Source organism: Hippoglossus hippoglossus, chromosome 6, assembly GCF_009819705.1.
Source record: "Hippoglossus hippoglossus isolate fHipHip1 chromosome 6, fHipHip1.pri, whole genome shotgun sequence".
In the NCBI taxonomy this organism is placed as follows: Eukaryota; Metazoa; Chordata; class Actinopteri; order Pleuronectiformes; family Pleuronectidae; genus Hippoglossus; species Hippoglossus hippoglossus.
This window is the reverse complement of record NC_047156.1, coordinates 25,526,657-25,553,520: the sequence shown is the minus strand read 5'-3', so window position 1 is coordinate 25,553,520 and position 26,864 is coordinate 25,526,657. Positions and strand designations below refer to the sequence as shown.

At 40.2% G+C, this 26,864-nt stretch overlaps 1 protein-coding gene across 6 annotated transcripts in view; it reads right to left on the bottom strand.

Moving 5' to 3' along the window:
• The window catches only part of cep290 (centrosomal protein 290), a 58,141-nt gene that overhangs the window by 6,081 nt on the left and 25,196 nt on the right, over nt 1-26,864 (bottom strand). For 3 of the 6 annotated variants that reach the window (XM_034587156.1, XM_034587155.1, XM_034587157.1), the window contains 26 exons: nt 26,078-26,239; nt 24,659-24,808; nt 24,440-24,555; nt 24,191-24,293; nt 22,225-22,455; nt 20,984-21,157; nt 20,781-20,892; nt 20,051-20,256; nt 19,528-19,679; nt 17,847-17,958; nt 17,100-17,555; nt 16,550-16,714; nt 16,167-16,274; nt 15,834-15,968; nt 15,482-15,751; nt 13,348-13,455; nt 12,452-12,651; nt 10,699-10,912; nt 9,245-9,382; nt 7,973-8,194; nt 7,389-7,511; nt 5,237-5,379; nt 4,567-4,722; nt 2,678-2,801; nt 539-1,366; nt 80-214 (listed from right to left, as the gene is read on the bottom strand). In XM_034587156.1, coding sequence (XP_034443047.1) covers nt 80-214; nt 539-1,366; nt 2,678-2,801; nt 4,567-4,722; nt 5,237-5,379; nt 7,389-7,511; nt 7,973-8,194; nt 9,245-9,382; nt 10,699-10,912; nt 12,452-12,651; nt 13,348-13,455; nt 15,482-15,751; nt 15,834-15,968; nt 16,167-16,274; nt 16,550-16,714; nt 17,100-17,555; nt 17,847-17,958; nt 19,528-19,679; nt 20,051-20,256; nt 20,781-20,892; nt 20,984-21,157; nt 22,225-22,455; nt 24,191-24,293; nt 24,440-24,555; nt 24,659-24,808; nt 26,078-26,239 — 5,043 coding nt within the window. Of the gene's footprint in view, nt 1-79; nt 215-538; nt 1,367-2,677; nt 2,802-3,864; nt 4,023-4,506; nt 4,723-5,236; nt 5,380-7,388; nt 7,512-7,972; nt 8,195-9,244; nt 9,383-10,698; nt 10,913-12,451; nt 12,652-13,347; nt 13,456-15,481; nt 15,752-15,833; nt 15,969-16,166; nt 16,275-16,549; nt 16,715-17,099; nt 17,556-17,846; nt 17,959-19,527; nt 19,680-20,050; nt 20,257-20,780; nt 20,893-20,983; nt 21,158-22,224; nt 22,456-24,190; nt 24,294-24,439; nt 24,556-24,658; nt 24,809-26,077; nt 26,240-26,864 lie in introns of those variants that run through there. The other 3 variants (XM_034587159.1, XM_034587158.1, XM_034587160.1) reach the window with 2 other exon arrangements.

Below are 26,864 nucleotides of genomic sequence, written 5' to 3'. Positions count from 1 at the left end.
TCTGTATGGTAAATATGAAGCTAGCAGCTGGTTAGAACATTTCACTGAACAGCCTGCTCTCAGTCCCTGTTCTGCGTACCTTGAGTCTCGGTAAGTCTTTGTCGCTCTGCTCCAGCTGAAAGCGCAGCTCCAGGTTCTCAGAGGCAAGCTTGAGGTTTTCTTTTTGAAGGTCTTGATCTCTCTGTGAGGGAGTGCCAGTGCCTCTACCTGAAGTCTGGAGGGAAGCAAAGATACAACCTGAGCCAGAGAAAATGATTTAAATTGTATGGTGATTACAACTACTACGGTGGAAGAGATTGCATCCTCAAAAACAAAAGCACTAAGGGAGTGTGGGAGCATCATTTTTAAATCCATGCCCTTGTTCTAGGGGTCACGAAACTGAAACACACAACCACATCCACGAAGGACAATGCAGGGGAGCCAAACACAAACAAGCCACTTCTACTGTTAGTGCCTTGACTTCTACTCTGCCACATATACTGCCATGCTACCACAGCACTATCACTTAAGCTTGGGTGACTATAGAAGCCTGGAGTACCTTTTGATATCTAAGACATCTGCTTTCTTGTTTTCGAATGCACTCATCCCTTCTTCTTCTAATGAACCCCAGGTGTTTGCTCTGTGTGGTGCTGGATTCCACATCTGGTTCTGCTGAGCATGACTGTTCTGAATTATCTTCCTCTGTTGCCTCCTTTGTAGTCTCAACTGCTTCATCTTTCAGCTCAATCTGCTTATTATCCTCTTGTGTCTTCTCTGCCCTGGTTCTCACATCATCATCATCATCATCAGTGTCTCGATCCTCTCGTTCAGCAGCACTCTCTCTAGTCATAGTTTCACTTGTTTCATGGCCTGTTGCTGCTGCCCTTGGCTTAGAGGATGACATTACTGATCTAGGTCTTTCTAACAGATCATCAGACTTGGCCTCAGTTTCTTTTGTGATCTGTGGTTGAGAGAGCAAGGTGCTTTCTTCTTTTTCTTCAAGCACATCACGATCAGAACCAAATGGGATGTTTGTGCTTTCCACATGATCTGCTTCTGTTTGTGTCGCATCATCTTTAACACGATCAGCTTCATCATCTACTTTTGTTTTGTCAGCTGCTGTGTTTTCTTCTACATCGGGGCTCGGTTGCTCGTGGTCAAGGCCAACATCCTCTTCCCCAACCAAGCTGGTTTGAGTTTCTCGGTCTGTCTGACTCTGCTTTGGCGCCCTCTGATGGTCAGCGGGCTCTTTGACAGCTTCAGGGCTGACGGAGCAGCTGGAGGATTCAGCTAGATGGGGTGTAACATTCCTTTCGAAAGACCCATCCGCAACATCAAAAGTGACAGAACAAATCCCTCTCAAAGCCTGGGAGGAGGAGCTTTTTACCTTCAAAGGCAATGAATTAGATTGAATCCAGTGTCAATGGAGATACATGAAGAAAGAGAATAAAGAATAATGAATATTGGAATACAATGAAAGAAAAACCTCTTTTAATCCTGTGTCCTTGTGGTTGTGTTTTACAGGTGTTTAATGGAGGGTTATCAGCTATATGAGCTTTACCTGGGCCCAGCATGCTCTCCTCAGCAGATCAGACGACAGCTGTGGTTTTCCTCTTTCTTTGTTTGATCGTTTCTTTTCTTACATTGGTTGAATTATTATTACATTTAAAGTTACTCTTCATGAGACACCAAGGTGAGGTCTTGTCATCTCTGTCTTAGTAAATTATAATAATAATAACTTTAATTATATGACACTTTTCAAAACAAAGTTACAAAGTGCATAAAACAGAGCAAAACAATGAAACACAAATAAAATCTGATTGTGTGTTTTATATTTGAAATTAAGATCAGTTTTTACTATTATTTGTTGTAATACTATCACATTACATCTACAATGATTGAATATAGTGAACATTGTAAAGTTAAAATGGAGTGTATAATGCCAAACAACAGAGAAAGAGCAAATTCCCCCCTTTAGAATGTCAAATGACGTTAATGAATGTTTAGCATCTTTGCTAACTAACTTTCTTCATGACCAATTAAATTGCGTGGTAATATTTTTGTGAGAAATTATAATAGGCCATTTTCAGACATGAACTCTGGATAATTTGCAGACATTGGGGTATGGAGTTTTCAGGAGTTGCCTTTCACATATGTAGACCGCAGCAGGAGATTTTCTAGTCAGACAGCGTTCAGGTGAAGGTTGGCTCAGCAGGCAAAGATAGGATGTGATATATTACTTTCGCTGCAGAGATCATCTGTTTTCATTTATAGCACATAGACACTGGCATCAGCCCTCATCCCTAAAAAGTCTCTTGACATCTTTGTTCCGCGTCTCCTACCTCTTTTTCATCTTGGGATATTAGTATTGTTATTTTTTATTTGAGGTTTTGCATTGATTGCATGTTAGAAATGTCATCAACACGCCCACATGCTTGCGGTTAATCCCCCGGAGGATCTCCTGCTGTGCTCTCACATGAGCTCATTCGGACAAGCTCCAGAGTTTTTAGTAGTTGGCAGGAGAAACTCAGGAGAATGTCTTTAGCCTCTCACTTGGACATTTGTGGCACCTCTAGAGAATGTCAAGAGATTATCCTGAGTTCAGTTTATGTCTGAAAGCAGATTAATTGTTTCACCACATTAGGTTTTCAAGCACACATGTGTTTTACTGTTTTTGTGTATGTTGATGAGCACTTACAGAGGGTCTTGACGAAGGCTCTTTGGACATCTGACTCTCTAAAATGTGGATTCTGTCCTCTAGATAGTGGTTCTTCAGCATCAGACTCTCCATGGCATCATCACGAGGTAAAGCCTGTTGTTGTCTGCGCGTTCAAACAAAATATAAAGGTGGATTATATGGACCAATAATGAGCCTCAGCAACAAAAACTTTGTTTAAAAAATGTTTAATGTTTTTTAATACTCCCCTACCTCCCCCTAAAGCCCCTACCAAAAAAATATTGATGTGGTTCTAGGCTATGATTTTTATTTTGAATCTCATGTCAGTAATATAACTAAAAGTGCTTTCAATCCTCTTAGCTACATTGCTTAAGTGCAACCATTTATCTCCCAGGCAGATACTGAGAGCATCCTTTTATCACTAGCAGACTTGACTACTATAATGCTGTCTTTTCTGGTGAGTCTAAGAAAGCAATAAATGAGCTATAAATCTTAAACAGATGAACTAAGGAAGACCAAAAGCAGAACACACATTTTCGCCTGTCTTCATTGGTTGCCTGTCCATTTTAGAATGTAAAATCCTTTCTAAGTGTTCAAATTCCTCAATGGACTAGCCCGTATACTTCTCAGACATGGTTTTAATCTATACTCCCCCAAGACCACTCAGGTCGTTTGACACTGGCCTTATAATTGTTCCAGTGTTGAGAACAATTGAATTCAGGGAAGTGGTATTTAGAGTATTTTGTACTTCTATGGAACATCCTTGGAGCTGTGGGAAAGACAGTGATCAGGAGATGGCATATCCCCCTCGGCAAACGCAAAATACCAAAAGGAACTTCCTGATTAACATAACTGTGAAGTTTCATGAAAAACAATCCTCTGCTTCACTGGTCTCTCTATTCTACCATGTCTCTTATTATCATTTCCTTATGTATTTTCTTATTATTGCCCTATTTATTGTACTGTAAAGCCCTATGTCTTCCACAAAGGGCACTACATAAATGAAGAATGAATTAATTTTAATCGCTTTCTCAGAATCTATTTGTAATATTTATAAAGAACCTGTTTGGCTTATCACAGACACAGTTTATGATTACTGGCATATTTGGTTGCTTAGGTGAAACAAAATTGTGGTACACACATGTTTGATAGCAGTAGTACATAAATTCAAGGGGTTACTTACAAAGACTGTTGACCTGACCATTATCCTAATTCATACATGTAAGGTAATTTACCAATCTCTCTATCCGTAACATTGTATCCAACAATAATAACACAATATGATTTCAAATAATTACTTTGGAGAATTCCATGAAATTTAGATATAAGATAAAAAAATTATAGTCATTAATTTCCGCTCTCGTAGCTCAGATTGGAGTGATATCCAGTTACTTGATGGATTTTGATAGGGCCTTTAGACTCAGGGTTGCAACCAGCTTCTTGTTTAGAAACACAAGAAGCTTAATTTATATTTTGTGAAGTGCATTGTCTTGTGTATTTTTGTAAGAGATGTGTTAAATTAATCTAATTTGATAGTACTTATGCAAACTCAGCAAAGTAAAAAAGGATTCCTGTCCATCCATCCATCCGTCCATCCATCATCCACTCATCCTTTGAGGGTTGCAGGGACAGGAGCCAATCGCAGCTAATATTGAGTGAGATGCAGGGTACAACACGGTGTATCAAACGACCATTCACGCTCACATTCGCATTTTTAGGCAATTTAGAGAGGCCAGTTAACTTAACCTGCTCGTTTTTGATTGTGGGAGGAAGCTGGAGTACAAGGAGGAAAACCCATATAGAGATGGGTTAGGAACCCAGAACCCATAATCCCCGTCCACTGGAAATATCTCCAGAACAACAAACTAAAATCAGGGCAATGACGAGAATTTGTAAAGACTGATAAATACTTTATGGTGAGGATCTGCGTCTCCAGGTCTACGTTCTTCTTCTTCAGCTCCTCTAGTTCCTTCTCCATTTCAGTGGCTCTCACACCCACTACCTGGTCAGCAGTCACACCTCGAGCCTTGAGCTTTTTCTGCAGTGCACCCTTCTCCTGCTCCAGTCTGCGCGCGCGCGCGCACACACACACACACACACACACACACACACACACACACACACACACACACACACACACACACACACACACACACACACACAGTAGAACAGAATGAAAACAGTGATGAACATTGATTGACATTTCAATCATGACCGTGGCAGTAGCTTTCATATAGTCAGACTGATATTCTCATATATCTTACATAATGTTTTCTAAATACCTTGGTCTTAAAAGTATTACACAACTAATCAATTGCTAAACATTTTCGGTTTCTAGCTTCTCAAATGTGACGCTTACCACATTTCTTTGTCTAGGATAAAAGGAACTTGAATCTTAGGGTTTTGGACTGTTAAAACAGGGAATTCAAAGACTTCTTTAGATTTGGAAAATTATAATATGTCATTTCTATGTGTTTTTTCTTTGCCTGCTAGGTTTCTCTACCCCCCTCCCAGTTGAAGTAATTCTGTCACGTACACAAAGGGTAAGATGAAGAGCTGTGGTATGATATTCACACTGACCTGGCGTAGAGGTCTTTCAGAGTGCTGAGCTGTTTGGACATGGACTCGTTCTCACGTTCCTTCTCCTTCACTGAATTCTTCACTTTTTCCATCTTGGCCTGCCATTTCTTACCCTCCTCCCACCGCACAATCTCTTCTTTAGACTGCAAGACAAGTATACACATATCGAATGACAATGCTACTATAAATACAATTCAGAACAGTTGGAATTTTTAATGTTGGTTTTTTTCGGTCCAACCACTAAAGGAGTGACAGCTTAATTTGCAAGTTCAGTTTTGTGAAATGCCCCCCCAAGAAGTTGCCTTTACTAATCCCAGTGTCTTTTGTTTTATGATGTTGAATGGAGCTACTAGAAGTATGACAGCCACGAACGTGATAGAAAACAAGCTGAAATTGGACATGGCAGCTGATGACAACCCAGGAAGGGATGGCAACATTATCTGAATTTTTCTTTATCAGAAATCACATGTAGTGCTGAGTAATAAATTGTCTTACACAGATTTGAACTATTAGAAACTGACTAGGAAAACCTAACTTAATTTACAGATGGATACAAAAACCTGGTATTAAACAGGCTTCAGGGTAAAGACTTGCATAAGAATCCATACGTTCCACCATTGCTTTTTCTTAACCCCCTGCGGTCTGTGTGACTCACAGGTAGAAGTAGTTATGAGATATGTAGGCTATAATTTTAATGTGCAAAAAACTCAGGTGTGGACATTTAATTATACACCTCAAGGTGCCTCGGATGGATATTCCATCATATGAAGAGATAAATTATGGTCCTCTCATAACGAAATGGAATTCCATTTCTTTCTTCAGCCTCAGGGAGTTGACGATGTAAGAAATGAACATTCATCCTTGATATTTCTTATTTTAAGCACCTCCTGTAGAAATTCACCTAAAACTGTTTTCTGAATTGAACAAAATCATTTACAGATTTATTTGGCAGTGGACGAAACCTTAAAAGAATATTTAAAACAATGCAAACTCCAAAAGGAAGAGGGGGGCGCTGAGTTTATCCAAAAATTAAGATTTCAATATTTTGCCCCTAGTTACTGTTTATTGTATTAATAAACTTATTGATAAAATAAACAAGCCTATTTTGAACATCCATGCATCGCAAAAGATATATGATTACTTCAGTTTATACTACATAATGTCACAAATACTTTAAATCTCAAATATTTCTTGTTTATTTCACAACATTTAAGTACTTGTACTTTAGTATTTCTTTCCACTTCTTGCGACTTCATACTTCTACTCTGATACATTTCAGAGAGAATTATTGAATTATTATTTTTCTCCGTTACAAGATTTCAAACAAAAGATAATTTAACAAGGTGTTAAAACGCATTGTTAAATACTAAACCAGTGGTTTAGAAAATCTTTTGCTTCTATAAAAGCAATTGAGTTTTTTCAAATGTCTGTGTTGTTAAAAGCTTTTTCCCTCTGAAGTTCTCAAATGGTCTAATGATCCAGTATCTCACCACAAATTAAAGAGAGAAACAAGCTCTAACTTCCGTGTAAATAAAACTGTTTAAAATGTATTTTGCTCTAGCTCCACCTGCTGCTTACACAACTGCTTCAGAAGTAATGATCTCATGATGTCATAGAGCATAATAAAATGTTAGAATAATCGGTCAAACAAGTACTTTTGATTTAAAACTTTAACTACAGTTAACTAGCCTATATCTGACGGTGTAGAGGGGGTGACATTTAAATATTTTAGCCCAGAAATGGCAGCAAAATGGAGCAAAAACGTTTTGAGATTGAACGTGCCCCCGAAAACAGAGAATAATATAATATAGACATCGCAGCAGGAGCTTCTCTGCCCAGACGCCTTCACAACAACAACAACACGCGACTGAGCCACGCTGCTCGCGCTGCTGATTCCATGTTCCCCATCCCAATGCACTGGTCACGCAGCCAGTGTGACCAGACACATTCACTGCTGGTTGAGGTTCAGTTGCTGTGACGTACCACTGAAAGTGGGGACTGAAAATGATTTAGGGCTAAAGAAAAAAGTCAGCCAACGCTAATAGTGGAAGGCAGTAGAAATTGCACTAATATAAACCATGCAATATCAGAGGCTGTCCATTGATAAAGACCTTAAAACAATGTTAAATGTTGACTAAATTAATGTTCAAACCTTTCCATGATCATCTTTGACATGTTTCATTTCTGCCCTTTTGTCCAAGTCAGACTCCAGCCTCCTGATCTTCTTCTGCAGATTCTCGACTGTCGGCCCCTTCCCATCTGGTTCTGGTTGATTCTAATCATAAATACAGAGAAGAGAATTTTCATTCATGCACCTCACAGTTCTCAGACAGGGTCGCACCACATGACATTATGTTAAAGATATAAGAGGGAGATTTAGCTCAAGTCCTGAGAAACTAAGGAGTCCAACTTTAATTGTACTGTACATGCTAGGTGACACTGATCCACAACAAATGTTAGACAAATGAGTCAATTCTTGATGCATTCCTCAATTAAAAAAAAAATGCTGTGGAAGAGCCTAGCAGGCTTTGCATGTCTTTATTATATTTTATCATATCTCAAGGTCTGAATGTCATGCCTGAGTCAGGGGATCCCGATCACTTGACAACATGATGTTATGCTGACGTCATGTGGCTGGTGAATCACAAGGGTAGTGTTGAGCATTCCACTGTATTATTACCAACAGCGACAACAATACGCTCCAGTCAAAATGAGTTGCATCTTACAAACACTAACCTGCAGAGCGCTGCTGAGCCTCTTGGTTTGTTGCTTGAGCTCCAGCATTTCCTGCTCCTTCTCTTCCCTCTCAGCCTGCAGACGTCTCTGGGTTTTATGACTCCTCTGGAGGTCCTGGTTCAAGCAGTCCACTTCCTCTTTCAGGGTGTTCTCCCGACCTCTCATTGCCTTGGCGGAGTCCTTTGCAGCTTGAAGCTCTTCAATGAGTTCTTGCACCCGCACCTTTGGAGAAGATGGATTTAAGGTATTTTCAGTACACAACTGAATACATGTCCCTAACATACAAGGGATATTCTCCATCTTGCCCTATGTTCTAAAATGGGAAAGTGTTTAATTTAAAAAGGCATAGATGTCATGATGTCTGATCTACTGAGCGGGCCACATGGCTTTCATAGTATTGCCATTCAAGCCAGTAGCCAGACAGATTTACCTTTAGCCTCAGTGTACCCTCAAGTTTAGCCTGTATCGTTGATTACAAGGCCAAAACACTTGATGACCCTAAGGTGCACAACTGAAGTTCTGTCCCTAACATCCGCTGGTGGCCGATAACACCTGCTAACATCTAACAGCAGTTGGTAACTTTTATTTTTCAGAAGATGTTCAAGGGATATTCAAAATCTCGTCATATAACTAAAACAAAAAAATTCTGCTAATCTTTTTCTTTACAACAAAGCCAATGAAAAACCCCAAACCATCCACATCAACAACATCAAGTATTATCTGTGTAACCAAAGCCTGGTGTTATCTTATTTCTGCCAAAGAGCTGTGTTATATTTGTAAAAGAAATTGTATTTTCTATTTGTGATTTGTTTTCAAAGGATTATGTCTTCAACAAAAACAGGAAATGGGCTTGATTATGTGTCAAAAGGAAGTAGGCAAATACTGAGAGACCTGCAAACACTTTTTTTGTTAAAAATAACCAAAATAAAGAATATAACCAGATTTTAATGTTATTTGGTGGTTATGCTATCTGCTATATTTGTGTCTAGACTAATCAGTATGTGTTTTTTCAATTTAGACAAAATAAATCATGATAAAGCTTTAAATCTTTACATGTCTGACTGAACCCCAACTTTCCTATAAGATGTGATTAATGAAAAAAACTATTCATTATGTCAATAATTCTGTCTGTGCAATGAGGCTGGCCTGTGTCATGTGTTCACCAACCTAACCGGGGACATTGTGGCAGTAAATCAAAACAGACCTGTGTAAACCACCTGTAAACTTTCCATACATGTCGTCTATGAAATGTAACACACATGAAAACCTCACCTTCAGGTCTTTGGTGTGCCTGTCAATCAGCATCTGCACATTGAGGCTCTCTTCTTTTTGTGCAGCATTAGCTATGACTTGCTGCTCAGCAGCAGACGTCATCTCTGCCCGCAGCTCCAACAGAGCTTTACTGAGAGCCTGAGAGAACAGGGAACAAAGAGATGCCCTTAATGATAAATATGATTATCTTTGAAGTGCAGTGGTAAAACTGTTGTACTGTGTGTATCATTAAAACTGATGTCCAGATCTACTTAGTTGTTACTTGTTATGAAGCTGAAAAGCCCTAAAAGCAACATTCATATGCTTCTTTCAAGTTTCCCAACAAGTAAATACTGGGTGAACAGCAAGAAAGCATCTAGACCAGGCAGCCACTCCATGACACTGACCAAACACAGACACAAGCACTCATTTGTTGTTGTATGAAATACTTGGTGCAATGTGTCCACCTGGTATGCACATCTTTGGAAAGGGATGAAACATAAGCACTTTGGGGGAAAGACGCTAACAAAAGAAAGCATTTCCTCATTTCCAAAGATGTCTGGGTACTTTTGTAAAGCAACAGGAGCAAACAATTTACCTTCATGAAACAGAAAAGTACTAGGGATGCACCGATATGGAAATTCTTGGCCGATACCGATATTTAAAACAACAATCTAGCCGATAGCCGATACCGATATTTGTTTATTACTTGAATAATATGAAAAACAGAAAAAGTGACAAGTGTAACTTTAGATGCCATGGATGGTTCACACCGGACCCGCATTTCTCCGCGCCGGTCAGCCCGCGATTCTCCGCTTGTTGTTGTATGTAACCCGTTCAATGTCGGTGTCGGGGGTAAATGACGTATTCTCCAAGCAAGCCTTTAGCCCCCCCTCTCTTTTTAATCTATATGACTGCTTGTGTGCTTGTAGTGGATGGGCAGAGGGGGACATTTAATTATGTGATTGGGAAAATTGGGAAAATTAAAACTCCAGGACAACAGAAGGGGAATACAAAGTATGGGATGCATATTTGATCATTTATATCATATAAAATATGTCATTTATATCGTTTAAAATCATTTTTCAGTCTGTTTCATGGCCCGATACGCTCGCTCGCACGCCGAAACCATCGGTGAAGGGCGCTGGCGCGGCGCAGCGCATCACAGCCCATGTGAACCGCACAAAGGTTTAACAGGGGGGTGGATGGGAGGCGCCTGGCTTTCCTTGGCGCTGCGCGACGCTTCAGTGCCCGGTGTAAACCCGGCGTCAGTGTACCATAATCTGGATGCCAGATTGGCAGGCTGCAGAAAACATACCAATGAACATCGGCCAATGTTATCGGTGAAAGTCAAGTTTATTACCGATACGCCGATGGCAGTAAACGAGGCGAATATCGGCCGCTACTGATATACGGCCAATACATCGGTGCACCACTAAAAAGTACATTAAAAAGTTATATGATCAAAGAACAACCTTGAGCTGTTTCTCTTTCTGAGTGAGCTGAGCTTTAAGTCGTTCAACCAGGTTTTTCATGGTGTTACTGGGGGAGCGGACGTTGGCCTCCTGCTGGGCCTCCAGCTCAGTTCGGAGGTAGTTCATCTCCTTCTCCTTCTGGGCCATTTGGTTTCCCTGATCCTCAGTCTCAGCAGTCAGACTCTTCACCTGGGAAGCATGATGCTCTTCCATCCTGCAACAAATCACCTCTGTTAGCTTTTTTTAATAACAGATTTATAGCATAATTACATAACTTTTAATCCCTGCAGAGGGTGTAGCCATGAGTAAATAAAACACACTTAAAATGTACATACTTACTCAAAAGATTGGCCTGCAGCAAACAGGGGGAAAATGATACAAGCCAATACAAGGCTACAAATGCACACGTACATAGATTGTATGTTTAATGTTATTAGTAAAATTTGAAACCGAGGCAAAGTATACTGGAAGTGAGGATTTGACGGTTTTCTAAAACTCTTTACATTGTATCAAGAGCGGCTGCTTGTGTAGCAGATCACTATAAAACACAGTTCAGCTGCTGTCAGACAGAACAAATTATTTTGAGGCTAGAAGCCTTTTAGTTTGACCAATCACATTTGAGGTAAACAGTCCATGTGGAAAGCAAAACAGGGGGAATACATTGACCGAAATTCATTGGCTCGTAACTTTTTAATGGATCTGCATTTATAGGTAGCTGTTAATAGAAATGAGCCAAAATGCCATCTGGACCTACACATGTACAAAAGATATTGGTGTTTGTGTTCGACTCGTGAGTAAAGAAACTGGTCAGACTGTAAACAGTGTACAGTGAATGGAAGACTAAGTCTTGGCCTGGATATCCATTTTCGACCATGGAAGCCCCAAATATTGGCCATTGCTTCCAGAGGCTCTGAAATTGAGGTCAAGTTGACAAGTTATTTTGCAAATGCTATATTGACTATTGACAAAGACTATATTTCTACCAAGCAGGGATATATTTGGGCATGCAGGTTTATTCTGCATGGCTGGTAGATCTGCATGGCTTCTGCACCACATCTTTCTCACATGGCAAGTAAGAGTTATTATCAGTTTGTGTTGCCATAAGCAGCGTGATTTCTCTACCAGACAAACAGATTCAACCTGGTCGGCTTTAAAACCATAACATTTTGTTTGCCCCTGTCGGTGCCATGGGTTGCGTTCTCATAGAGCTGAATGGCCTTGTGTCCCAATGGTCCAAATGAACAAAGGACATCTCGAATGCTCTCTTTAATCTGCTTTGCTTTAGCTGCTTCATAATGAAACTTCTAAACCCTTAACATCAGGTGATCTTGAGTATCCCATCAATAGCTTTAAGGTTGTATAAATCCTCTTATTCAACACTGCCTGACATGATGACCTTGTTCTAAGCTGTTCTTTAGGCTGGTCAATACCCTGAGTGGAATATATGTGGAATAAATATCCATAACAAAAGCATAAAATATGGAATCTTGTAATACTAAACCTGTTCTATGTTTATTGATTTAAAAGCAATGATGTTTTCCACAGTAAAAGCCCTATTTACTATTTAATACTATATTTAAGTCCTTCGATTAACAACATTTTAGAGTGAACTTTTGTGTGTATTGATTTTACATTACTGTAGTCATTAAAACAATGAAGATAAAGGTAATATACAGGATTCCGATTCTAATATAATTTAACCTTCAGACTTGACCACTGACTCAAACTCAGAAAAAGCTTCAGGGATAATTACTTTGACATCTGATCAGCGTTTTTCTTAGCCTGTGCTTCCATGATGGTCCTCTGTCGCTGCAGCTCATCGGTGGTCAGCTTCAGCTTTTCTGTAGCAGACGAGAGTGAGAGGTCCTGCTCAGCCACGGTCTGCTCCAGCTCAGCCAGGTGCTCCAGATGCTTGGAGGTCGGCACCTTGATCGTGGGCTTCTTCATGAGCTCCTGGAAAAGGATTAAGGGAGCATTGAACAAAACACTTCCAACAGTGCTCCAAGACTCTGGGACATCTTCTGAATTACATAATTTTCCATGAAACAATGACATTATACAGACAGTATCCTTAGAAATACAATATAGGACCTGCTTGTATTCAAATGAGGCGTCCCTGGATTTATATATGAATGTGATGTCACCAACTACATGTTGTAGTGTATCAAAATTGTGACAGCTGGCGTTTCAGACCTGTTTTCTAATTTTGTTGTCTCCTGTGCATCAGAACATTCACTATGAGAGTGGATTACCTCTGCCAAGGAAGTTATGTTTTCATGGGCATTACCGCTGTTCATTTGTCTTCGTGTTAGTTAGCAGGATTACACATAAACAACTGGAAGGATTACCACGAAACTTGGAAGAAGAAAATAATTTATGGATCTTGATGAAAAATATCCAGCATGTTTAAGGTTCTTTTAAATATGGTTTAACAAGGAGACTGTTTGGCCGGGGCAGAGGTACGCGCTCTCTGAGTGCCAGTTACTCTTAAAGTTTATTTTCTTCCATTTCCTGTGTGTAACTGCAGGGACTGTGTATTGGTCTCTGAGAGTGGCCAAAATGTGGGAGATCTACACTCAATCCTGCGTAGAGTTAATCCCGAAAATAAATAAATTAATAAATAAAACAAGAAGAGATAGAAATGCTTACCATTGCTGTCTGTTTGAAGCGGTCCAATGACGTGTCAGAGTGCAAGTCAAGCTTCTGATGCAGAATCCTGAGCTCCTCCTGATGTCTCTTTATCATCTCCTCTTGATCCTGGGATCAACAATGTGTAGTTGGAGTGAAATATACATTTTTAAGTCTTTCCATCCATTATCTAGCCTGCTTATCTTATTTGAGGGTTGCGATTGGAGCTGGAGCCATTCCCAGCTGACATTGGGAAAGAGGCGGGGTGCACCCCCGTCAGGTCACCAGCATATCACAAGGCCAACATACAGAGACTCGCAGACAGGGGAATAACGCAGAAAGACCCTCCCGAACTGGGAATCAAACTAGGAATCAAACCAGGAACCTTCCTGCTGTGGCTAAACACCACTCTACCGTGCCACCGTCAATTTAAAGTTTTTCTTCTCCATTTATTTAAGTGACAGACTGACAGTTCACACACCACACCTACCCAGTCAAATGGTCATTAACATGGGTACTCATACCTGCTGCTGGCTCCCCTCATCATCTCATTCAGACCATAATTACAGAGCACAAGCATCCTGTCCACATTATGACAGAAACGAATGCAACCTAGTGAATACTGAAAAAAATGTCGGTGCTAGTGAGCCCCGAACCAGAGCCATTAACGCTTGCACTGAGCATAAGCTAAATGTTTTAAATCAATGAATTCATTTCAACTGAAGCCTGGTTTACTTTGACTACTTCAGTCCCGCTGTGAGTCTTCTCTAATTTCTCTTCTCTTAAATATAGCTTTTTTATTCCAGGGAACAAAATAAAAGTGTGTGACGTAGCCACTATTTTCTCCTGTAGTTTCATTTGCTTTTAATGTCAATGGCAGTAACATTTAATGTGGGGTTTATCTACTATTGACCAAAGGACCGTGGATTTCCTGGGATCACCACCACAGTCCTAACATGTTTGTGGAAATAGACTGCACTTGGTTATTACGTGTACTAGAGTTCTGTTTCTGATCCTCTCTGTGTCATTTTTTCAGCACTCCTGTTTTTATACCAAAGTACTGTCCAGAGACTGCTGTCGTGAAGCAGAACATAAACAATGAAGCTGTTTGCAAATTGGATGAAAACCTTTCCTCCAGCAACCACTGGTTTAATCAATTACATAGTTGATGATGTTATTGTGAAATTTAAGATCCTCATTAGATAAAGTTGCTCCTCCAAAAAAAATATCAATCACTATGGAAAACTGCTCATTCATCCTTTATTAGTCATCTAGGCGTTGTAACTCCATTTTAACTGGATTACCTGAGAAGTCTATAAGAAAACTGTCTGTAATTCCGCAGCCGGAGTCTTAACTAGAACCAAGAGAACGGATCACATTACCCTGCAGCTTAAGACACTGCAGCGGCTACCTGTACTTTTTAGAGACAATGTTAAAGTTCTTTAACTAGTCTATAAAACTTTAAATGGCCTTGCTCCTCCATACATCAGAGATTTTCTTTCATTTTATGTCCTAGCCAAATCACCAAGATCCTCCACAGCTTTCTTTTAAATGTTCCTTATGTGTCCCATAAAAGTACCGCTGAGGCTGCCTTCTGTTTTTTAGCCCTTACTCTGCAGAGCATGTTACCGCTGGTATTTCAAAAGAGAAATTAAAGACATTTTTTTCATCTGGCTTTTCATTTGGATTATTGTTAAATCTTTTGCTTTAGTTTTACTATCTACTCCTCTTCTAATACCTATCTACTACCAAAGTACTTTTGACTAAATTCTATGACTATAAAGATTAAGCTTGTGTTTCCCCTTATAAAAAAAACTGGTGTGGACATCTTTGAGATCACTGAGTTCTGAGAATTTCTCCCTCTAAACATCTCACATGGTTTCATTTTAAATCATTTTACAAGGCTTAAAGAGGTACGCCTGTGTATGGCAGGGTTGACATAAATTCACACTCACATTCACACCTACGAGAAATTAGGGGTTGCCTATTAACCTAAGCTGTATGTCTTTGGACTGTAGGAGGAAGCCGGAGTAACCACTGCAACACACTGCGGACACTTTTAAACACCACACAGGAGTCACTTGAGGATTAATAGAGGGGATTTGTTGAATTAAGAATCACTGCACGCCCGGCACTTCTACTTGCATCACTGTACCTCTCTGGCTTGAGCCAACTGGTTCTGGTATTTCTTTAATACGTCCTCCTTCTTGTCGAGTCGACCCTGGAGGTCTTTAATGGCCTGCTGAGCCAGCTTGAGGGCAGGCTGACAGTCCGACTGGCCCTCCTCGTGCTTGGCGAGGTCAGCCAGGAGGCGTTCTCTGTTGGCAGCAGCCGGGAGCCGAAGACGCAGCTCATTGATGACTTTATCCCTGGACACAATGTTCTGTTCTGCCTTCCACAGTGCCTCTGCTTTCTCTTTCAACTTCTGCATGTGAAGGATAATTCAAACAATATACGATGGGCTTGACATGGAAGGAATACTTATGAGGAGGGATGGAGTACTATACCTCATCCAAACTTTTGCAGGTGGCCTGTGTGTCCAAGATGGTGCGGACATGCTCTCGGATTTTACCCAGAGCAAAGTCTAACTGATGAGCAAGAGGTAGACTGGGGTCTGGTAGCGAGCCGGTACCTTCATCAAACTGCAAACAACCAAAACAAATGTCATTACATTATTTGTAAATATAATTAATTTATCACTAGACTAAATCCAAGCTTTATGACTTATTAAAAAAACTGAGAAAGAGCTGGAAAACCAGTCCATCTCTGAATAATCATGTATTGTATTTGCCATTATTTTTTACCTATTTCTTTGTCAACCGCTGTAAACAGTAGCTTACCTTTTTCACACTGCTCACAATTTCATCTTGGTGTTTCTCATACTGATCCACTTGGCGCTGCAGCTCCACCTCTCGCTGATCCCACATGAGCTGCTGTTCTTCTTGAAGCTTGAGATGACAAAGAGTTTTCTACTTTACCTTGACATCTGCCTTGTATACTACATTACTGCTGATACACATATGTACTGAAAAGCTCCTTAACAAGTGTGGTTTCAATGGCGACACTTTTGCCCAATCTTTGTAATTGAGTCATGCCACATTCATCCAACTGAAAAACCCTGATTATAACTCATTATGAAAATAATAACAGACAGATTTGTCTATTTCTAGGTATTACATTTTTAAGCGTGTGTAAAAATAGTCACAGTTGTTTTTCCTCTCACCGTGTTTTGCTGCACATTATCTTCTTCCAGAGTCCGGACGTTTCGCTCCTGCTGCTCCACAAGGTTCTTCAGGTACCTGATCTCCTCCTTCTGGACCATCAGTTCTCTACCTTTGCGCAGCTCCTGCAGACGAGCTTCCTCCATCTTCTTGTGCCATTCAGTTATCTGTTTGAATGAAGTTGTGGGTAAGAAGTCCCAAATGTTATTCTTCCAATTTCAAGTAATTGTATTATTATGCTATAACATAATTTGTTAGTATTAATATTTGTAAATGGTCTCTATTTATATAGCACTTTTCTAGTCTTTATGACCACTCAAAGCTCTTTACAGTAGATTTTTTTTCTCCATTCTCCCATTCACACACACATTTATACAGTACATTGAATCTATAGGCAGCACTTTTTTTTCTATGAGGGTCAATTTGGGGTTCAGTATCTTGCCCAAGGTCCCTTAGGCATGCAGATTAGGAAGACTTGGATCGAACCGCTGACCTTCTGGTTAGAGGATGACCGCTTTGTGTCTACACATACAAATTTTTTTCTAAACTGACCTTCTGGGCTCCTTTCACATCCTTCAGTGTGGAGATGAGCTCCTCCAGCCCTCGAATCCTCAGTTCCAGCTCCTCAGCCCTGCCCTCTGCTCTTCTCCTCTCCTTCTCCGCCTTCCTCTTTTCCTCCTGGGCTTTCGCTCTGTCCTCTTGGAGGTTCATCATGGTCACAGAGAACTTTTCCTGCTGGGGGAGCGGCAGCGCTCCGGCAAACTGCCTCCGTAGCGATTGGATGGTCTGCCGCAGGTGCTTGGAGCGATTTCTACCCTCCTGGCGGGCGAGGAACAGAGTGCGCTCACTGGCATCCAGCCGCTGTTCAGCACGCAGCTTGTAGGCCTCCAACTTCTGAATGTGAGAGGTGGTAGCCTCCAGTTTGGCAAAGGCGGCTGACTCACTCAGCTGCAGAGCCACAATGTGCTGGTGGAGCTTCGCAATGAGGGCTTTCTCATCTGACTGTGACTGAGGGACAGAGACAACACTGAAGACCAAGGTTTTCACACAACTCACAAATACTAATGTACAGTATTTACAGTTTGCTACACAAACAGGTTTGTGTGTGTTTGGATTCCTTAAGTATACAAATATACCTATATTCTCACACATTCTTAAGTACCTAAAATACTCAAACTGAAGTCAATTAATTTAAAGTAGATTAGAGATTTTACATAAACTTAATCCAAGCTGCTGACTTGACCGGCAAGAGTAAACACTTTGTTTGAATAATTTTTTTTTTTTTTTTAAAACAATTACCTGGAAGTCCATTATTTGTCTCCTCAGAACTTCTACCTCCCTCTGATTGGACTGTTGTCTGGCTTGCAGAGCAGACGCCTGCACCACAGCCACATCAGACACCTCTTGAAGCCTGTGTAAAAAAAAAGAGAAAAAAAACAAAACACACATATTACATACTAACGAAATGTAAAATTAGCCCTAATGTCTTTACTGGCACTTAAACTGGCACACAACACTTACAGGAGTGCAAAGGCAAGTGTCACAGCTTCCAACCATACAATTAAATTAAATTAGAAGAATGGTGACATATAAATCAAATCAAATTTGTATAGCCCATATTCACAATTTGTCTCATAGGGCTTTAACAAGGTGTGACATCCTCTTCCCTTAACCCTCAACAAGGGTTGAGGGAAAAAACTTTTAACAGGGTAAAAACTTTTAACAGGGTAAAAACTTTTAACAGGGTAAAAAGAACGTAGAAACCTCAGAGAGAGCCACATGTGAGGGATCCCTCTCCCAGGACGGACAGAAGTGCAATACATGCCATGTGTAATGGAGAACATCAGAGAGATAAGGGTATTTGCAGCATAGATTAGAATAAACACGTTGTAGCATAATGGAAGGTCAATGAATTGATGGATTATTGTCAGGAATGGTAGAGTATCTGAGGAGAAATATTGTATATCAAGCAGTGTTGTAATCATATAACATAGAGGCACAAATGTGTCCTGCACCACACTGAAGAACCATCTACTCAGCTGACGTCCTCTGGATTCACAATGAACACTACAGTGTTTCACATCCATTGATTTCATTGTGCCCACAAAACAACTCTCTCACAAACGCAGACACACAAGTGCACGCAGAGACCCACCAACACATACAAACACATTAACAATATACCCATCTTTAGATTTCATCAAGATTCCCTCATAATTCTCTGAAACAACTTTCCATCTCGCAATGTTAAAGAAAGTAAAATATTGGATTCTGCCCCCAACCTCCTTGGCAGATGTAATAATTCCATTTCATGATGATGTCATCATGATGTAATTATACCATATGATGACAATAGAGCATTTAATCTAAATAAGATATACATTGTGTCTCTATCTATATTAAAAAGTTAATACATTACTCCAATAAATGGCATTTTCTGACTTCATTGTGATAACATGATGATATCTTATCTACCATGTTGTCATAAATTATTTTCTGATCTAGATAACATTAAGGTCATGTCTTTAAGTCCTAAAGAATGCAGAGGTATGATCAATATCTGATCAAGACTTTAGATTGTCTTTATTATCTATGGAGATATCTTTAAAAAAGTTTGTGGACCATGCTCTAGTTTTTTACCGATCAGTTTCAAAAGTTGGAGATATCCCCCAAAGGAGTAAACCCGCTAAGTTAGGTAAAAGAATATGTCCATACACATACACACATGCAGGGTAATGACAGGTGAGATCAAGTGGTCACTTGAGACACATTGGAGATATTCTCCTGATGTGACCTGGACAAGCTCATCTTTTACAGCCCGTTTCATTAACACACCAATTCTTCATTCCCCTGCCATGACCTTACAAAACATCTATGCTCATACCATTCACATATTTCCAACATTATTCTACCACTGCCACTTCAATCTCATGAGAACATTTATCTCATTTATCTCAGGCCTGCAGATTCTTAAACTTACTTAGAAACCTCGATGTGGAGCTCGGCCTCTGCCTTCTCCAGCTCTGTGATCCTTGCTCTGTCAGCATCGCTCACAGCTTTACTGATGCTGTCTGACAGCTCATCTCTCAGCTCCCGCTCGATCCTCTGGGCGTCTACGTTCATGCGGGTCAACTGAGGAAAAAAATATATTATTATTGCTTGATAAGATTCTTGGAATTACAAATTCTTGGAAAACATGCTCTTAGCGAATAAGAATTTGGCACAGACACTGTCGAAACAGAGTAGCATTGTTGTTTTGGGAATTTATAAACCAAAATGATGAAATAATTAAATAAATTCTTCCCATCACACTATCGCATAAAAATTACTCTTCATTTGTACAAACCAAAACAAATGATATCTTTATCATAAGACTGTGTTTCTGGGAGTATGCGGGAACTTTGTGGCCTTTAACATCAAGCACAATTTATTGAAAAAACAATCACATTGACCCCCTTGCATGTGAGAGAAAGTCATCAGTCTTCTTTCTTGAATCCCCTTACCTCTGCAAACTTGGACTCCAGCTCTAAGTTGCGCTCTTCCATTTGTCTGAGGGAACTCCTCACATGTTCAAACATTTTGTGGGCATGCTCCGCTCTCTGCCTCTCGTTCAGCTCCTTCATCTCAAGAGTGGTGATTCGTCTGGCAGTAGATACCATTTCATTGTTGGCCAATGCCTTGCTTGCCTTATCCATACCATTTTCACCTCCTGATATTAAGTAGAAAACATCATTAGAGATATCATGGCTGGGAGTTGAGCTAAACAATTCTTATATTGCATCAAAGCAATTAAGACCTATTCTTAGTCCAAATTAAACGCTGCTGACGCAGCCGATGCTGACCAAATTATATTTGTAGGAGTTCTGATGGACATATTTGTTTATGACGACATTTTACTGAATATACTTTTTTAAAGACAGGAATATTGAAATTTTATCCGACTGTATGTTGATAAGAATAATGGCCAGAACGTCGTTTTGTAAAAGACTACACATTTTTCCTCTGAAGCCCACAGGAAGGAAATGATGTAGCCATGCTGCAGATTTGCTGCAGACACAGCAAGAAAATGTTATATTCGCCTCTTCGCTCACACATTACACACAGCGCATTTGCGTCAGCGCTCTAATGCTGTGTTGATTTTCACTAAACGACATTTAAAAAAACACAAAATAAAGACATTCAATTAAATAAAAATGGCTGAACTTAATATAATGAGCACTATCCTCCTTTTACCAGTTGAACTGATGTTCTCCCATGCTTGCTCCAACGTATTCATTTTCTCCTTAGTGATCTCCAGCTCTTTATTCATGGCAGAGATTTGCTCCCGGAGAGACTCATTCTCACTCTGAGGCAGGAAAAAAAGAGAAATATCTTTACTATTATTCAACTACAAATGTAAGTATATTGAATATGTAATGACTGCCATGTTTTAATACCTCCAAATGTTCGAGATTGGTGGTTCTCTGTATGAGGCAGCTGTCCCTCTGCAGCATGTCTCTGTACTTGACTGTGAGTTCTGTGTACTGTTTGTTAGCCTTCTCCAGGTTTGATGAGGGCACACTATCATCCAAGGCCTTTTGCAGTGCAGCTATCTGATATGAAGCCATTTCCTATGGACAAAACAAAGAGCAGTGTATGTTGGTAATAATGGCTGATGCCAAATGCAACCTCTGCTTGTGATGTTTAAAAGGAGTGTTACTTCTACATTCCTTTTAAAAATTGACAATATTTACCACAAAATCTACAAAGATTGTCAGCAGCCTTTGGTCTGTGACAGGTCATTGAAATTAGAGCCGACTAATATGGATACTGGGGCAGATGCCGATGCCAGTATTAGGGAGTGAAACATTTAAATTTAAATTTTAATATATCAGCCAAAATATAAAAAAATAATGATTCCTATGATGTCTTACTCAAAAACTTTTATAGAAATGTAACTGAGGCTAGATATTTTACAGTTAAACCATGAACTTAAATAACAATAAATAAAAAACAAATACAACTAAATATTTATAACGTGAATTAAGAAAATAAACATAGTATTTGTACGTAAAATGTAAATGCTCATCTTTTCTGCATAGTTTATTCTGTAAGATAAAAGTTTTTGTATTGGGAAACATAAATGCCAATACCAATATGTCTGGTTCGTATCAGCTGATGTTATCTGTAAACTAATTATTGATCGGGCTCTAATTGAAATGTTCTCGGCTTAACTTGATTTGTGGTCACCCTAAATTAGAGTCTAAATTTTCCAAATCTCTAAAGCCAAGGTGGTAACTCAAAGTTTATCATGACCAATAGTTCTAATGGCCCCAAGTTGACCAATATTATAATTTCTGTATAACAGAAGTCGTTTACATTTTATTATCCAGTATGAAAATAATATAAGGCTCAGTCAACTATGATAAATGCAGTTTTTTTCCACTGGCCTTTTATTCATCTTTTGCACCTGCACATTTTTTTTATTCAATAAGTTATCTGTCATTAGAGGAAGTTATTTAAGACAAAACACCACATACTTTCACTTAACACATTATCTTTGGATAAAACTGGCTGCTTCACTTTAAAAAAAAAAGAGAAAATTGTTCTTCAACTCTGGATAGATTATGTGACAATTGGTTTCAGTATTAGGTCAATTTGTTTGGTTATGAGATTGTTTTTTCTTGATTCTCTGTACCTTGTATCTCTGCAGGTAGCCTATCCTCTGAGTGACAGAAGCCTGCATGTGGATGCTGTCATCCTGTAGCTTGTTGTTCTCCTTGCGCAAGTGCTGTTCCTGCTCCAGCAGGGTGGTGTAGCGCCGTGTCAGTTTCTTCTCATTCACCTTCAGCACAGTCAACTTTCGCAACGCTTCGCTTAATTGTCTCCGGACTTCCTCTGGATCCTTTTCAAGCGTGTCTAACAACTCCTGATGGTTGAAATAGATACATGCACCAATGAAACGGTTTGATCCACCGTGAAATTTCAATGGGGGAGTCAACACGAGGTAAGATAAGCAAAGTGAGGCACAGCAGTATATCTTTCACTGCTTTTACAAAGGCTTTAAAAAAAAACATATGTAGACACCAAAGGTCAAAACTCAAATCATTCTTCTCGAAAGGTATTCTGTGCCATCCTAGATTATCAGGGGTCTCCTCATATTTTAACTGGAAGACAGGTCACTGGTTTGTTCCCGCTATACGTTTTTCATGTTCAGCAAGTTAGAAAAAAACATCCGACGGACACACAACATGGACATAAGAGAATGGGAGAGATTTATCTGTAATACATTCAGTTCCATATTGCAGGTTTTTAAGTGTTTTCATATGTGTATGTGTGTGCGTGTGAATATTTCAGACTGTAAAGCACTTTATGTGTAAGAGACACATAAATGCAGTTCACCTTGCAGCCTTTAAGTGTCATTAAAGGGGACATATCATGCAAATTCCACTTTGTTAGTGCTTCTACACGTTAATGTGGGTATCTGGCATGTCTACCAACCCAAAAACTCTGGGAAAAAAACACTTGCGCGTTTTGTTATGGTTCCTCTAAGTCAGAAACGTCATGCTTGAGCGACTCGATTGAGCTTCCTGGGTTTTGTGTCGTAACAAGGTACTGGAAGTCTCCCTACATGGTCTTGGCCCACCCCCCACCTCGCCCATCCCCCCCCCCCCCCCCCCCCGTCCCCCCACACTCATTACGCCGGGTTTACACCGGAGGCAGCGAGGCTGCGAGGCAGCGCAGTGCCGTTCCCAAGCACGCAGCCGGGCTGTTCACACGGGACGAGCATTTCTCCGCTGGTCAGCCCGCAATTCACTCACATGTGGCATTTGTCTGGATCGTTGGGACTGGGAGGCTGCAGCAGTTGCTCGGGCGCGACCGCTCGCTCTCCCATGCGTGAGCTGGAATTTGTGTCAGCGCCACACAGCCAGCAGTGTGGAAGACTTCCGCAGTGTTCAGCACTACTGTACGCCGGGTTACAGTAGTTACGCCGGGTTACAGTAGTTACGCCGGGTTAACACCGGACGCGGAAGCGCCGCTGCGAGGCAGCGCAGCGCCGTTCTCCAGCACGCAGCCGCCTGGCTGTTCACACGGGACGTGCATTTCTCCGCGCTGGTCAGCCCCATAGACTGTATATATATATATAAGGTCAGCCCGCGATTCTGCTTTCTCCGCTTGTTGTTGTACCCGTTGAATGTCGGGGTTCGGGGGTAAATGATGGTCTTCATAGCCCCCCCCACCCCTCTCTTTCTCTCTCTGTCTGTCTGCTTGTGTGCTTGTAGTGGATGGGCAGAGGGGGACATTTAATTATGTGATTGGGAAAATTAAAACCCCAGGACAACAGAAGGGGAATACAAAGTATGGGATGCATATTTGATAATTTATATCATATAAAATATGTAATTTATATCGTTTAAAATCATGGGGGGAGAGGGGGAGGGGGGAGCTGGCTCATTAGCATTTAAAGGAACAGGCACTCAAAACAGGTCACTCTGTGGAGGGCTGTTTTATACAGGGTAAAAAGGGTGCTGTTTTAAATGATCCTTGTGGTATTTTGACCAAAGTATGTTACAGACATTTCATTAAGACCCCAAGGAACCATATCAACTTGTGGTAAAATGGGCATGCTATGTCCCCTTTAAAATTGTTTTGGTCTGACTTACGTTGAACTCTTGGATTTTAACAGCGTCCACCTGCTTCTGTTCCTCTAGTTTGTCCTTCACATCTTCAAATGTCTGTTTTTCCTTCTGCCACTCAGCCTTTTCACTGAGTGATAAAAACACACAATAAAAACATTGATAAAAAGAGACTGGCAGCACAGCCGCCTGGCCCCTAATAAAAGACTATTTCAAATTTTGCACTTCAGGTCACAAACCTCATATTAACTTGTGAGAAACTTTCTTGTAACCCACCTCAGGTATTCTTTATAGAGGAGTCCCTGTTGGTGGCTGATAACAGCAAATTTCTCTTTGTATTCCTCCAATGTTGCTTCAAGTTTCTTGCTTTGTTCCTCCTTGTTGTTGAGCTCCTGATTCATTGAAATATTATTATTTAATTGAGAGTTGAGAGATGTAGTTGATTTATATTTTAGGTATTTTTCGTGCAGGTCTTCAGAAGATGGCAACACTGACCTGAAGAATTCGAACAACATACTCATTTAAGGAACTGATGACCTCAGTGCTACTGGGCTCCAGGCCCTCAGGGAGGTTCAGAGGTCGGAGAACTAGTCCACTGCATCCTGACTTCCTAAGCAGCTCCAATTCACCTTCCAGTTGTCTCACCTGAGAAGCACAGATTATTTTTTTTACCTTAATACCCATTTCTGTTAATGTAATTTGTACATAACAGCAGTTACATAATAAGTTAATTACTCCAAACTGCTAAGCATGAGTCATTGTCAACCACCTGATGCCTATAATACTGTTTGTCCTTCAAACAAAGACAAACAGTATTGTAGGCATCAGGTGGTTGTCATAAAAATGCAAGTTCCATTCAAATAAATTTATGTGAAACATAAATCACTAAAGCCAAGCAAACTAATAAACCGAGAAATGAGAATAAAATGTAAAACAGTATCCAAGAGCAAGCGAGGAGCAAGGAGATATGGGGGGGGGGGGGGCAGACAAAAGACACACAAAAAACGCAAAGTAGTATAACAGAATAAGAACTTCAAGATGAGCTTGATAGCTGCCTAAATGAAACCCTTTGATACATGACAAGGCTTTCAGATTCTAAGAGAAGAGATCCAACAAACATTTGGCTGATTTGTGGTCTGGATCAAAAAATACTCCTCAGTTGTGTTGCATTGAAACTGAATGCAAGATGAAAAGTTTGTTTACCCCATCTCTACTATTATAGGAAACAGAAGCAACACATGTAAAACACAGAGAACACTGACTCTCAAAAGAAATGTTCCAGCTATGCTAATTGCTCTCAGAGATTGTACACCGTCTCTATCAATCTTCACGCACCATGTGCGTGGTTAACTACTTTCATGTGAAATATTCATGCTTTGGATTTGGAAAAGAGAGTTGCGACACACAGTTGAAAGCATTTGGAGTTGGCTTTGAAAATGGCGGCTTGACTTTGAAAAACCTGTCAAATTATATTTATGGTGTGTTGCAAGAGAAACTTGAGCCACCACAATTCACGCATGTGAATCGAGCAGCAAGGCTATGTTTAGTGTCAGCTAACAATAGTGTTTGAAAGCCTCAACTTTGTTTGTGCCTGTTATGAAATGAAAAGCACCAGAGGGGCAATGCATACCCAGCACCCTGTACTTATTGTACATGGGCTACTATATAGAAACTTAATAAACATGTAGAAATAGAGAATGCATATTTTTTGTGTGAACTAATAATTTTGTAGTACTCTGTTGAATATTAAACATCCTGTTTATATGGGTACTTGAATTAATAAATGTGTAGTTAAAAGATGCGCTACTGTGTATAACTTTATTTAAATAAATAATTATGATCAGGGTGCCCTTTTTTCCCCAATTGAGCACCTGCCCCTCCCCCTAAAATGTCTGTGTGTGGCCCTGGATGTACCTTTTCTTTTGCTCTGGCGAGCTGACCAAAGCTGCTTGTGGCCTCCTCCCGGGCCAATTTCAGTTCCCGCCTCAGTTCTACGTTTCTTCCTAAGAGCTGATGTATTTGGGGCTTGAGGTGCAGGGTTGACTCAGACTGCCCACTCATGTTGACATCTATTGCCTGTGGAAGAAGATGACAGTTGAATCTCAATTGAAACAAACGTAAATATTGGATGATAAATAAATCCCGTTTGTGAAATAGAAAGGATCATTTGAAGTGTCCGCATCACAGCTCCTCCACTATCATATTCACTTACTGTTTACACCACTGACAGCAAATATCACATTAATATCACTAGTTGTGATTGTGGGTATTTCTCGCTACTTCCTCTTGTGCTAAACAGGTCTGATGCTGTTCCCAGGAGGGTGAAATAAATGTCAAAAAGATACTGTACTTGTACTTTCACAGTGCACCATGATCCACCAAAAGTCACACAGCTCTCAACTTTTTTCTGCCTTACCAAATTTGTTGTTTAGTTGCTATGTGACCAGCCCTCTGCCTCACCAAGAAACTGAAATACCTGGGAGGGGAGTATGCCCATTGTTTTCAACGCAGCAAATCTAACTGTAAAAGCACTGTATTGAAGCGTAATACTCCCCCACTGCCACTGCGAACAATAACAAAACAAATTAGAATTTTACAATTAACTTTATAACAAATATAAATCACAAGTTTAATATTAAGTTTAAAGTTAGGGCAAGCTGATTATTCTGTAAATATTACACATCACACCTATGGTCTCCAG